Source organism: Phascolarctos cinereus, unplaced genomic scaffold (assembly GCF_003287225.1).
Source record: "Phascolarctos cinereus isolate Bilbo 61053 unplaced genomic scaffold, phaCin_HiC Scaffold_9;HRSCAF=440, whole genome shotgun sequence".
Classification (NCBI taxonomy): domain Eukaryota; kingdom Metazoa; phylum Chordata; class Mammalia; order Diprotodontia; family Phascolarctidae; genus Phascolarctos; species Phascolarctos cinereus.
This window is the reverse complement of record NW_027556402.1, coordinates 115,305,209-115,319,183: the sequence shown is the minus strand read 5'-3', so window position 1 is coordinate 115,319,183 and position 13,975 is coordinate 115,305,209. Positions and strand designations below refer to the sequence as shown.

General features: G+C 37.0%; 1 protein-coding gene across 1 annotated transcript in view; it reads right to left on the bottom strand.

Moving 5' to 3' along the window:
• Nucleotides 1–2,232: 2,232 nt before the first annotated feature.
• Nucleotides 2,233–13,975, bottom strand: part of INPP4B (inositol polyphosphate-4-phosphatase type II B) — a 917,092-nt gene continuing 905,349 nt past the window's right edge. The window contains 1 exon segment of the mRNA XM_078148459.1: nucleotides 2,233–9,745. Within this exon segment, the coding sequence (XP_078004585.1) occupies nucleotides 9,613–9,745 (133 nt within the window). The 3' untranslated portion in view covers nucleotides 2,233–9,612.

The window sequence follows — 13,975 nt, the reverse complement described above, 5'->3', positions numbered from 1 at the left end:
GGCATATTAGGCAATAAAATCTTCAGCTAATAAATGTTTCTGAGCTCACCAAGTTTTCATATCTCTAATCTTTTTTCCAATCCCCTTCATTACTTACCAGTGACATGTATGATATTGCATTCAATGGTCTTACAAAGCAGAAGATTAGAAAAGCAAGAGAGTCACACTTTGGCATAATTTCAGGTCTTATAATTTGATTTTTCTAGTCCACGTGTTCTCATCTGTTGGCACTAATTGGACCAGGGCTGATCAGAAAATTTGAACTTAACACTGGCCCTCTTCTCATCTATATTTATGTTTTGGAAATAATCAAAACAATCTTTTGAAATAATATCGATATTTTCTGGCATTCAACTGAAAGTATAGTAACTCATCTTATAAAGTACTAGTAGGGAATGGGATGTTCCTCACATGTCTAGGTAACTAAAGCTTACCCGTTGAAACGCCAAAACTTTATTTTAACTGTTTTGGAGGGAATTCTTCTGACTGTAGTTCCACACTTTCTGGCTTTCTTAAACATAGTTTCCCAAACATTAACTGAACATAGCTGAATTTCTACTTGATGAGTCAGGGTAATTATTAAAATCACCACTTACCGTGCTGTCTTGTAATAAATGAATATTCTTTTATAAAGTTATTTGCCTGAAAGCTAAATTGCTCCAAACTGTTACACTTTTTAGGTTCTTGTGTCTATTTAAAAAAAAATAGTATTTCTACTTCCTCCTAAGTGACTGCTTGACAAGTGAGCTATTAGTCCCACGTGATACTATTATGTGTGTGTGTGTGTATGTATATATGTTGATATGTCTAAATAAAAAAATCAAGTCAATTAATTGGATAATAAAGCCCCAAACCCCAGCAAGGCATTATTAATATATAGGTTTGAATTAGCCATTCAATTGCCTTGATTACCCACTTCAATTATATGTTACAGGGCAGTAGAAATGGTAAAATGTAGTTGAATGTGCTTCAAGGGAAGGAGTAGGTGGGAAGGATTCTCTACAGAGGAGGTAGGCAAATTCCAGCAATGTCCAGGGAACCTGATGTGGCTGACTGAGGACATTCTTTAGTACCCATATGCATCTGGCTCTGATATTTGCCTCCCAGTTGTGGGTCGGGAGAAATTTTTCAACCCCTTTGAATGATGTATACTGTGAAATATAAATCTGCCAGAGGGGTCCTTAGGCCACAATGGGATCCGTGGGGTACACCTGACATCATCTTTATGAAGTCATTGTGTTTCATCCAAACACTTGTAACTTGACTTCCCATACTGTAGGAAGAGAAAGATAGGCAAGTGTAGAACTTTCAGAAAACCCTTATCATATCAGAAAAGCCTCAGAGATCCAAGTGCAGGCAAAATTCAAGCTGGTTTTGAAAGATACACTTAAGACATCTTTATCTCAATGGGAATGACAAGGCTGACTGCACCTTTCATTTTTCCATTAGAATCAAGGTCAGATGTCATCCTTTGGAAATGTGGCTTCTCTGTCAATGCCTACAATTGTATGAACCAAAAAGTAATACTCTGTAATGAATAAACTGTCCAACTCACAAGGGCCAAATAACCCACCAGCTATTTGTGCAATAATACTGTAGTTATTAAATCCGTTCCATGAGATCTTTACATTGCAAATGAATGGAAGATTCAGTTCAAAATTTGCTGAATAAATTTTGGCCTTGTGTAGGATGTCAGATAAATGAATTTTGTCTTTATACTTGCTGAATGAATGAATGTCAAGGTTATGGAAGCATGTTCTTAAAGTATTGTATAAGTACCTTGGGGGCAGAGACTGATTTTGATTATTGTCTTTGCAGCCTAAGTAGCTAGAAAGCCTTAGCACGGAGTAGATACTTAACCAAGATGCATGGAATTGAACTGAATCTTTAATACCTCCTCTCTTCATGGGTACTAAATAAAAAGATAAAAGAACATTCTCTTACTAAATACAGAATGTTCCATTTTAATCTAAAATCAGCTGCCAGCTGGCAGAAAAGTTGTTTATACATCTTAAGGCATTGCTATGACTCATTTTCTTAGGTTAGATAACCTTTATACACAGGGCATCTCGAACATTTTAGTGCAGTTTAAACTTTTAATACCTTTAATTAGCCATACACTTTAATAGCTTAAAACGACACCGAGACATTTGAGACATCTCCAGTGCTACTTTGATGAAAATGGAGAAAGAAATGGTGCATTTGAAAATAGAGGAAAAAAAGTCAGAAACGTAAAAAATAAAAATCACATTTATTTAAACAAAAATATACACACAGTGTACAATGAATATGGCTTACACAGAACAAAACCAAAAAAAAAATGAGTTTCTAAAATATCAATGAAAAGGAGCTGCTGTAAGTATCTGTGCATCATTCTCCAAAGAAGAAATACACATTGTCACTTCAACTGGAATAGATACTGTGTCCTAGGGGATAACAAGGGCCAAAGCAGCCTTTTGCATAGTACCACAAGAAACAGAAAAGTGGGTATAGGGCAAAATAAGAAGTAACAATATATCCATTCCAGAGTACATATGTACAGAAGGTTGTGTACATGTCATGGTAAGAGGACATTGATGAGTGAAGTGATCCTGGTGAAGTGGTATCTACACTGTACTACAAAATGGCATCCTGAATGTATAATAATATCACTTTGGATTACAAAACGAATGCAAGACTAATATCGGCAGTGAAGTAAATTTAAAGAAATTGATGTAAACCCTAATTCCTAGTCTACTGACTTGTATAAGGCCATGAATAAGAGACCACTATAGATGAATCCTGCCAGTAAACTTATTTTCTGAGAGTCAGTTAGATTCACAGAGTGACTGAATCTTTTCTTTTTTGCTCAAAAGGCACCATGATTGATTAACTGATAGTCTGTAGGCCTGAAAAGGGCATCCTCCATCTTAACAAACCCAACTTGCTCATAGCAAGACCTTTGAAGACAGATCTGTCTTAACCATACTAGTTCATACCACCATCAGTGATGTCTTCTACTAGCTCTTTCTGTTTTTTTTTTTCTGGTTATTGTTTTTAAGTGATAACCATAGCTCTCATTTCTTTCTATGTATTAAATTCTAAACTTCTATAGGGTCATTTCTTCTTTTTCATATTTAGGGAGAGGGATCAGTGATGTCTTCTACTGGTTCATTGTTTTTTGTCTTTTTTTCTGCTTATCATTCCTAAATTTTAACCATAGCTCTCTTATTTCTTTCTATGTATCAAATTCTAAACCTGCATAGGATCATTTCTTCTTTTCATATTCAGAGAAAGTGATTATATAGGGAAATATGACAGTTCTATTTTGTACCATTTTTTACATTTTCCATATGCTTGCCTGTACCTTATATCTATGTATAGAATATAGCATAGGCATATATGCCTTGACAGAAACAACTTATTCTTTTCAGAATGCAAATGCCTTACACACCTATCTGTATCTTCCTTGATAACAAAATTCAAAGACTGGTTGCCATGTTCTACAAGTGTGAAGACAAACCTCAGACTTCCAAAATCTCTGCTTTAATGGTTTTCTCATCATTCACCCTAAACATTCATGTCATTTCCCCCATTTTATAAGGCTTTGTCTTTATTAGTATCACCTATTGGACACAAAGCTCCCATTAATAACTGCCAAAGGAAGAAAAGACAAAATCCATATAGTTTGTGCTCTTATAATCCCCTTTAGAAAACCTAGAAGTATCAATATGGAAAATGCCTGGCTTGTTTGGGTTATGGATGTACCGCAGTGATGTGAAATCATTTCAGAACTGTCTGGCAACTACACATATCACAGCAAATCATTCTTTTCTGTAGTCTGTCATTTTTTTTAAAACCTCCTAGCTATTAGGAATGCCTTGTGCTCAATGTGTTTCCCTCACTGGGTAACTGCTGATCACAGTTTTTCTCCAACTAGATTTTAAACCCAGTGATAAAAGTTAATTTATTTCTTCAGAGATTACAAAAGACACCACATCTATTGAGCTAAACAAATGAGACCCTGCACTTCTTGGAAATCAGGCACCTACAACATCTGGCGTGATTTAGCAGATTGCCAGAGTTTAATTTGCTTAAACTAACAGTTTGAGCAGCAATTGATCTATTTCTTAGAGGCTGGGCATACTAATACATCATTTTTTTCCCCCTCAAACTTGTAGCAAATGCTAAGGAGATGAACATAAAAATTCACTTCCCAAAGACTGTGCAGGGACAGTCTCCGTTCACTTCTGTTTCCTTGTTCATGTGTAGCATGCTCATTGTAGTTGCTAAAACTTCCATTATGTGACATCAGAGAGAGATGAGTTGGGGAATGTTCTCAATCTTCTCTATGACTTGATCATTAAGGGTAATCAAACATCAGTATTAGCCATAGTCATTTTTTTAATGGAAATCATTAAAACAGGATCAAGAATCACATTTAAAAAATCCCTGTTCCATTGAAAGGAATTGCAGAGTTTGAAGTAATTTTAAAAGGCTTGCTATTCTATGTGTGTGTGCATTCATGTATAATGTACTGTTTTATAGTATTTTGATTTTAATGATAAAGAAACTGCTTGGGATCCTAGGCTCATAGTATCATAGATTTAGAGCATGAGGGACCTATAAGGTCTTTCAATCCAAACCCTTCATGAAGGACACTAAGGCCGAGAGCAGTGAAATGATTTGCTCAGGGACATTCTTGTTGTTCAGTTGCTTTAGTCATGTCTGACCCTTCGTGACCCTATTTGGGGTTTTCTTGGTAAAGATACTGGAGCGGTTTTCCATTTCTTTCTCTAGCCCATTTTACAGATGAGGAAACAGGGTTAAGCGACTTGCCCAGGGTCACTGGGCATCTGAGGCTGGATTTGAACTCAGGTCTTCCTGACTCATAGGACTACGATGTGATCCACTACACCATGGAAAGTGACATGACTACCTAAAATGGCCCTGAATATATAATGAACCTAGGAAATATCTGAACAACTGTGGAAGAAAGACTATATTCATAACTTCATCTTGCTGGCCTTCAGTTTCTTTATCATTAAAATCAAGCCGTAAGGTTGATTTCTCACCTACAATTCTAATTTTATGTATTAATGTATAGTAACTCTTATTGGTAATGTTTCATTTTATGCAAAACGATTGACTTATTTGAGAGAAGAAAGGACCCCCATAGAAATGAAGCTGAAGGTGATACATTCATTAAGTGCTGCATTATGAACCTGGCCTAAGGAGGCAGGCAGTTAAAGGAAAGTGAATTCCCTTTTCCCTGACATCTTCAATCAAAGTCTTAGTAACAATGTGGTAGGTGCAAAGTAGTGATTCTTTTTAGATTGGTGGTCACTGAATTTCCTTCTTACTCTGAGATTCTGTGATTCTTGTCGATTTGATCAGAGGACAGCTTTAACTACATTTCACTAAATCGATATAGTTATTTTGGTTGTGGCATATGGCCAACGACAGCAAGCCTGCATACGGTTTGGACAAATGAATTCAGATGCATTGTATATGTGGTTATAATGTTAACACCTGGCTCAAACTGCTATGTTTGACTGTTCAAAGGGGGAGTTTCCAGAAAAACAAAAAGCAAAAACAAACCTCTTTTTTTGTCCTTGCATTGACCATAAGTAAGGTCCTGCTCTGTATTATAGCTTTTGTAGCTCCTTTTAGATAGCCAGTGCAGAATGAATCAGTATTTTCTGGAAACTGTGGTATGGTAAGAGTAGAGATACGTCATGGGCCAAATACAGCATTATGTGATCATTCCATTCATTGGTATGGTGGAAAGAATGCCAGATTTGGAGTCAGAAGCACCAGGTTTGAATTCTTCTTCTTACTGCTTGTGGGACCTTTGACAAGTCCTTTTACCTCAGTTTCAATATCTGTAAGATGAGCTCTAATTTATGATCTCATTATCCTTCTAGCTCTCAAACTACAATTCTAGAATCCTATGATTTCTGTCACACAAATATCCCACTAGGAAAGGATTACTTGGGGATACCTTTAAAAGAGAAGCTGAAAAACACACACACACAACAAAATATTTTACTTGACATTTCCTCCTTGACTTAAAAAACCTATAGGGATAAGGTGGAGAATGTCTGTGGAATAGAAAAAGAGAGAAAATGGCTTCCTGAGATAAGTTTTGAAATGTTTGTCAGCAGTGGAAGAAAATCCTTGTGGGAACTAAGTGTGAATTTTTATGATAAACTCCACTTTAAAAAATGTGCTCATGTTTGGTCAGAGGAGAAATGTAGAAAGGCATCCAACTTTCCTATGATATAAGGGAAATAAAAGAATTCTATAGTAACAGTAGTCTGAAGTCTATATAGAATAATGAGACTGATATCTGTCTGGTTGGAGACCATTGAAGTAGCATGTAGAAATTAAAGTAGGAAAAGATAATTTAATGAAAAATAAACTTCCTTTCAGATTATGAAAGTATTAAACATAGCTTATCAGATCAAACAGCATGGCTTAGAAGACAGAGTGATCAAGAAGATCAGAGTTCAAGACCTGCCTTTCAGCATATTAATTAATAATGTGATCATAGCAAAGTCATTAAACTTCCCAGTGTCCCAGACAACTGTTTCAGATTACCAGTTGGATTGATCTGCATTGTTGGAGAGAATTTCCAGACCAGGGAACTCCTCACACCAATGAAAATATGGGGTGGGGGGAGCAAAAAAGAAAGTAGTCAGGGATTTTCTCTCCCCTCCCCATGTAAAACATACATTTCACTTTCTAAAAGGGGAAAATGACAGTGTATTTGATCATTAATAATGTAATCAATAGATGGAGCTCTTTCCAACTTTGGACCACAGTTTGCTGCTTTGAGCATGGCGCTAGAACATATTGAGAAACTAGAGCTTTTATATGCATCTGATGTGGTACCCATTGTATCAACCCATTTTATCTTTTTTTTTTTAATCCATGAGCATAGGAGCTATCACTCAAAACATCTCTATGGATTTATACCATACCATAATACAAAGATATGCTGCCACAGATGTTCCAACAAGTCCATGGAACTGCCATCTCACCCATTTGGGTATTCCCATCAATACTGTGGATTGGCACCATCCACAGTTATCCAATATCAGGGAAAACTGGGGGCTTCAATCAACAGACATGGAAACCAACAGCTTACTGTTGGAAGGCTGCCCAGTAGGTGTTAAACCCAATCAGCCTGGCAACCCACTTGAGGGATGAAGCACTAATGTTTTCACAATGCTTCAGCTCATAAGCCAAAATATTAAATGGAACTGATGGCTTGGCTCAAAAGCCTACAAAGCTAATACATGTTCACTGAAGAGTCAGACAGATTTATAGGGCAGGATAGAGTATTAGACATGTTGGTCTTCCATGATCCTAAATAGGACGTGTATTTCAGCTGAAAACCCCCCAGAAACAAGGGTCCTTAATCTGGGGTTTATGAACTTGATTTTAAAAAGTTTAATAATTGTATTTCTATATAATTAAGAATTATTCAAAGAAGGAGTTTGTAGGCTTTACCAGGTTGACAAAAATATCCATGATACAAGAAAAGTTTACAAACCTGGTTACCCTGCAGTCCATAATTAATATATATTAATTGGATATTTCTACCTGATAGGTCCTTAGGATGTGCCAAGTTCTAAAGGCTAACCCGCCATGAAGCATTCATTTCTGTGGAACAGGACAACTTCACATAAAAGAAAGTTATTACATAAATATATATTTTGTTTTTTTCAACCTGGAATTTGGACCTCAGGGTCCACTGAAATGACTCTCTCCCTTAAAATAACCAGTGCTCTTTTCCCAACTTTTTTTATGAGCTGGTGGGGGAGCAGGGCCCAGCACTGGACTCAGTCATGAAGATTAAACTCTAGTCCTAGTTTTGACACTGTGAGCTTGGACAATAACCCAAGCTCTGCCACCTGATTCAACCTCACTGGGGCTCAGTTTTGACTTGGAAAACATTAAACTAGATGTTCTTTAACATGTCAAGTTGGATAAAATGTACCCTCTAAAGTTCTTTCCATCTGTAGGAGCCTTTGAATTGTTAGCTTTCACTAGACCAAAAAATGTTTTGACGTACAGATGAAAATGAAAACTTTCATATTATCCTGCAGAAAACATTAGCCATGTCTAAAAAGGCACATTCCTATGTATTTACCTCTATCATACAAATACACTGTATTTTATACAGTATATATATAATTTATACATTTATAGTAGATTCTTAGCAACCTACTATCAAGGTTTCTAAGAGACCATAGAGCTACTTTATTGATACTTAACACCTCTCATTGAATCCAAGACACTAGAAGAGTTTAGTTTCTTGGGAATTTTCCATTTGGGTAACACCAGGCTACCTATATTAAACTTTCCTTGAAGTTTCAATTGAAAAAAAAAATCCACTTTGTCTCTAAGCCAAGGAACTCTTAACTGTGGGTCTGTGAACTTGTTTTTTAAAATATCTTGACCACTCACTATATCTCACTATAGTTGTTTCCTTTATAATCCCATACATTTTCTTTTGTGCATTAAAAAAAATCATTTTAAGAACAAGTATGTAGGTTTTACTAGACTACCAAAGTGGGCCATGACATCAAAGAGGTTACCTAACTCCTCCCCTTAGAGTTATCACAGCTCTGACTAGTTCAGGGTGGTTGAAAGTCAATGATATCACTTAGAATCTAAGAGCAAGGAGAAACAACTGAGTTTAGCATGTAAGAAGCACCAAAAATAAGGCAAAAAAGAAAGCTACAGGAGAGCCTTTTTCCTCCTTCGTAGTCAAACCCTAGATGGTTTTTTTGTTTGTTTTGTTTTTGTGGGGGGGTTTTTTTGTTCTTGTTTTTTTTGGTTAACTACTCCTCTAGCAAGTAGCCATTCGTTGTACATAAGCACAGAGGGTGATTTGACCTGGAGGGGTGGCCATGTCCCCTGAAAGCATTCTTCTTGCTATTTGCTCTGAAGCTCTCTGTCCCAAGTCCAATTTCAGATGTCCCTTTCGAGTGTTACTGTTTCTCTTAGCTCCTGTGTGAGGGCCATACGCTCTGACCTATGCACAGGCAGTGGCAGGGAGTGCTTGAAACAAGTGTTTGCCTTCTAGAGAACATTTCTGTGGAAGTGTTTTCTGTTTTATTAGCCATACGTATACACCCACTTTGGGACTGAAGGGACTTCTCAGAGGGCTTGGGCAGCGTCTGTCTCATAGCACCCCAGGATGAGATAGTCAGTCCTTTTACCAGAAGTAAGACTCTTAAGGAATTTTTTGATGACATAATGAGTTTCTTGTTTCAAATTAGCAAATTTTTTTGAAAATTTCTCATTTAAGTACCATGTTTCCAAGGTAGAGGCCTTCTGAATGAATACTAAACAGTGGGTCAAAACTAATGCCTTGAACTTCAGGACGTTCTTGTACTTAGGGACTGGAAATAGAATATTCTATATAAGACATCCCCCCTCCCCACTTAATCCCCAGAATAATTGCCAACAGTTCAGTTCACCTTAAAACTTATTGTATTGATAACTAATTCAAGTAATTTCTAGATTTGTGCACATGCCTCCTCCCATTAATGATCAAAAAAAGTGTATATTATGCAGTTGAGACATATTTGTGTTCCTGTTTACATTTGGGGGAACTTATGAGTCAGCTTTTCCGTATGTCCCCTCAGGTGGTCTGTAGTACTTGGGGAAAGCCATCAGTTGTAGCATGTTGAATGCATATTTTCTGCATTTGATATTCTTCAGAACATTCTCTATGCGGCATCCTTCTCTGGTAAAAGGGGAAAAAGCACAACTTCATGAAACACAGAATAAATAAATATGTTTTTTATTTGTTCAATGCAGAGTTGCAGCAACAGTCCAAGTAAAAATAACAAAGATTCAACTCTACATTTTTGTTTTTTGTTTCTTTGTTTTTCCCCCACAAGTGATGATACATCTTACAAAATTAAATCCAAGGCCAGGCCCAATACCATTATTGCCCTCAGAAAGAGATGATTAAATTCTTTGCCCTTAACATATATTTAAGTTTTAATAGACTTTTTAAATATAATTAACTCCACAATACACCTTTACTTTAGTTTCAGAAATATATCTGCCTTTTATATATCTTTTTTTTCCCACAAATTAATTTCTCAGACTTTTAAAAACACATTAAAATCTCTATGTAGCCCTAAAGATGCAGGTTCTAGGAATAAGGCATTGATTAAGTCTGGCCCAATAGATTTTCTAAAGGAAAGTTTTATCTCCATTTGATTTCAGTATGTTAAGCTGTGCAATGAAAAAAAGTGAACATGGCTTTCCAAACGGCCTGATCCAAGTCTCTGCTTTATAAAGGGAGGGGGCTTGTTCACAGACAGTACAAAAGTCACAAATGCCGAAAATGGTGCATCAAGACACAAGCAAGACTTTGTTAAAAAGAATAGAAAAGTATCTAGGAAAAGAAATCAACAGAAACAACAGTTACAAACAGATAAATTCAATTACAAAAACAGAACTCAGTTTTGTCTCCTTAGGGTTACTTGACAGAAGAGGGTTAGTCGCAGCAAAGAAATGACATGACCCACCAACAGGGGAAATCAAACAGAAGGTCTGGCCAGTCAGCTGAAGACAACGATGAAGGTAGCACAACAAAAATTAATGCTACCCACTCCCACATCAATAGGACCTGTTTCAGAGTTTGACTGTGTTGTGCAAAATCAGTTTCCGTTTCTTCAAATTCATTTAATTGGAAGAGGAAAAGGAGGCTTGGATCTTCAAGCTTTCGGGATCCTGCTTTTTGTCTTATTTACAAGACATTAATTTAGCTATTTTTTTTTCCTTTTGGGCTAATAAACGATGGGAAAATTTTCTCCAGGAACAAAAAGAGCTAACAATTCACTGAATGCATAGTACTTCTTAGATTTTTAAGAAAATAAAACAAACAAACAAAAAACCCAACACTGTACAATTCAAACATTTGTATTTTAAATTCTGTGGATCTGAAAATGTAGAAATAGCACAGGATCCCCCCGCCCCTCCTCAATTTAAAGTTTGTTGCCATTTGTAGAAAAGAAACAGAAAAGTGAAACTTATTGATATTTGGCTAATAGTAAAGCAAGACTTAAAATGAGCCACACAACCAGCAGGTGTGAGCTGACAAGCAGCAAGGCGACGGGATAGAAGTGACGAGAAGTTGGCTTGTTATCAATTAGACAGCCTGTCTCGGGATCATCCGATTCATTCAGTACTCCCTGGGTTTGTCTGCTGTGAAACAGGGGAAGTTAGGGGATGGAGGGAAAAAAGAAGAGTAGAGCATTCACACAGCAGAGAAAATCAACAATTAGGAATTCTGACAACACACAAGACAGTTATTTCAGGGATGGCTCTCTACTAAACAATTCCAAATGCAGTCTTTGGACTTTCTGCAGTGCTGGAATGACAGGCAGCATGAAGCCAGGAGTGCTTTCTCTCTTTGAGGAAGGAAGAAGAGAGAAATATCCTGATAATTTTAATGTGTACTGAAGTTCTACATGCGGGTTAGAAGCAAGAGCTCATCACAGCATAAATAAGCCCAACTTTAGGAATAAAAGCAACTTATGGATTAGTTTGAAGGAAAAAATAAATGAGGAAATGCTTTTTTTAAGAAGACAATGAAATAGAGGAAAGCAGGGATACAGAATCTGCAAGCGGGTGTTTATGGCACATTTTCACACTAGTTCATGCAAACCCACAACTTTTTATATAATGAGCGCAAAGTGACCCAAATGTTTTGTCAAAAAATACTTTGGCACTTTTGTGAAAGATCTGTACATAATAGATGTTTAACAAATGTATGTTGAATTAGATTGGATAAAATTAAGCCAATAATGCCATTGGTGCTGTCCACAAAGCGGCATTGGCTCATTTTTTATCAAACAAAAGGTCAAATCAAGTTGCCTCTTGTTCATCTAACTTTGCTACAGTGAAATGTGTTTAAAATATGCTTCTTGAGTCATTAGAAGAGAGGAATTTAGCTTCAATGAACACCTCTACCCAAATAATGCCAATATTTGATCTATATCCCTGACCTCCTCCCGGAGTCCCAGTTCCACGCTTTTAACTATCTATTGCCTCTGGATACATGTTCCACTGTTTCCTGAAAGACAGCAACCCAAATTCAATCCATCCTCCCTCAGTCCCTGTCACCCTGCCCTAACCCCCCGCCCCAACTTCCCCATTTATGTTGAAGGCTCATGCGATGTTCCCCAAGCATCCAGGGTCAAAACTTTATAGATATCTCCAATTCCTCCTCCTCTCTCAAGCTCCAAGCCCCACATCTAACAAGTTGTCAAGTTCTAAGAATTTTAGCTCCACAATATCTCTTTATCTGCTTCTTTTCCATTCTCATTGAAACCATCCTAATTCAGGTTCCCATTGCCAATCAATTGGGCTACTGTAATTAATGCTCTGACCACAGAGACAGCTTGGTATAGGGGACAAAGTGCTGGTCTAAGAGTCAGGAAGATGTTGGGTTCAAATCCTGCCTAAGATAGTTACTAGCTGTATGACTCTGGGTAAGTCACTCACCTTCTCTGGGGTTCCAGTTTTGATCTATAAAAAAACAAGACTTGACAATCTCCAAGGATCCCTTTCAGCTCTAAATCTATGATCCAATACTCCTATGATCTTCCTGTCCCCAATGTATCTGTCCACACTGTTGCTCACATAATCTTTGTTTTGGTATTTTTCCTAAAGCATGACTTTAACAGCGTATCCTAATAGGAATTAGACTGTTAGATCCCTGAAGACACACGCTACATCTCATTTCACTTTTGTATCCCTGGGGCTTAATTAATGTAGTGTGTTACACACTATAGATTGCGGCAAATTTAATGGTATATTGAAAATTAAAATAAAGGTGTATTCACAGAATGAACGTCCTAGCTGCAAAATGGAAAAAAACAAAACAAAACAAATACAGTACTTTCAACAATACTAATGATCACATTTTGGCAATCCTTTGCCATGGTTAATTCAAACTGACCACATGGAAATCTGAAATAATTTTCTTAAAGCACAAATCTAACTAAGTCATTCTCTGCTCAAGAAGCTTCAATGAATATGAACTTTTCTTTCTGACATTTAAAGCCTTTCACAAATAATTTTCATAGGATCATAGACTTAGTGGTAGAAGCGACCTTAAGAGTCCATCAAGTATAACACCCTCATCTTGCCGATGAGGAAACTCATTTTAAATTCATTTTACAATGAAGGCCAGAGATGTTAAGTGACTTGCTTATTCCATTTAAGTGACAGAGACAAGAGATGAAGCCAAGTCCCCAGCTCCTAAGTCAGTGCTCTTTACACTATTATCTTTCAGACTACTTTTCTGGACTTATTTCAGACTTGGGTTAGTTGTAATAAAGCATTACTCTTCCCATCATACGCTCTATGAGCCAGTCAAACTTGGCCACTTGCTGTTTCCCATGAAGAGCACTGCATCTTCCAATTCCATATCATTACACAGTTTCTTTCCCATTTGGGAGAGATAATTCATTCAGCTATGGAACCCTGACCTTGGACTGTGCTGATCTGACTGCTGAGTGAGTAAAAATGTACCTAACCCGCTACCTCTGGCTAGCTCAACATTATGAGTCACATTAATCCAACCATGGCACTTCGCCTTCTATCCAGCTACTGGGCACATTCTTCTTCCCATCACATCAATACTATCATTGCTTTTGGAAAGAGCACTAAAATAGATGAGTCTATGGTTCCACTCACCTTTCTTTTTGCTTCTCAGATTAAAAACTCTTCCCTGACCACTATTTCCCTGTATGTTGAATCCTAGAATTAGAGTACAAGCTCCTTGAGAGCAGGAAGAATTGCCTCACTTTTGTATTTGATACCTGAACACCTAGCACAGTGAGTGTTATGTAGTAGGCACTTAATACTTTTTCATTTATTCATTCACTCAAAGTTGTATAATTTTTTTCTGGGTTTCCTCTCATTCTACTAACTCATAGCTCCTCTACAACTT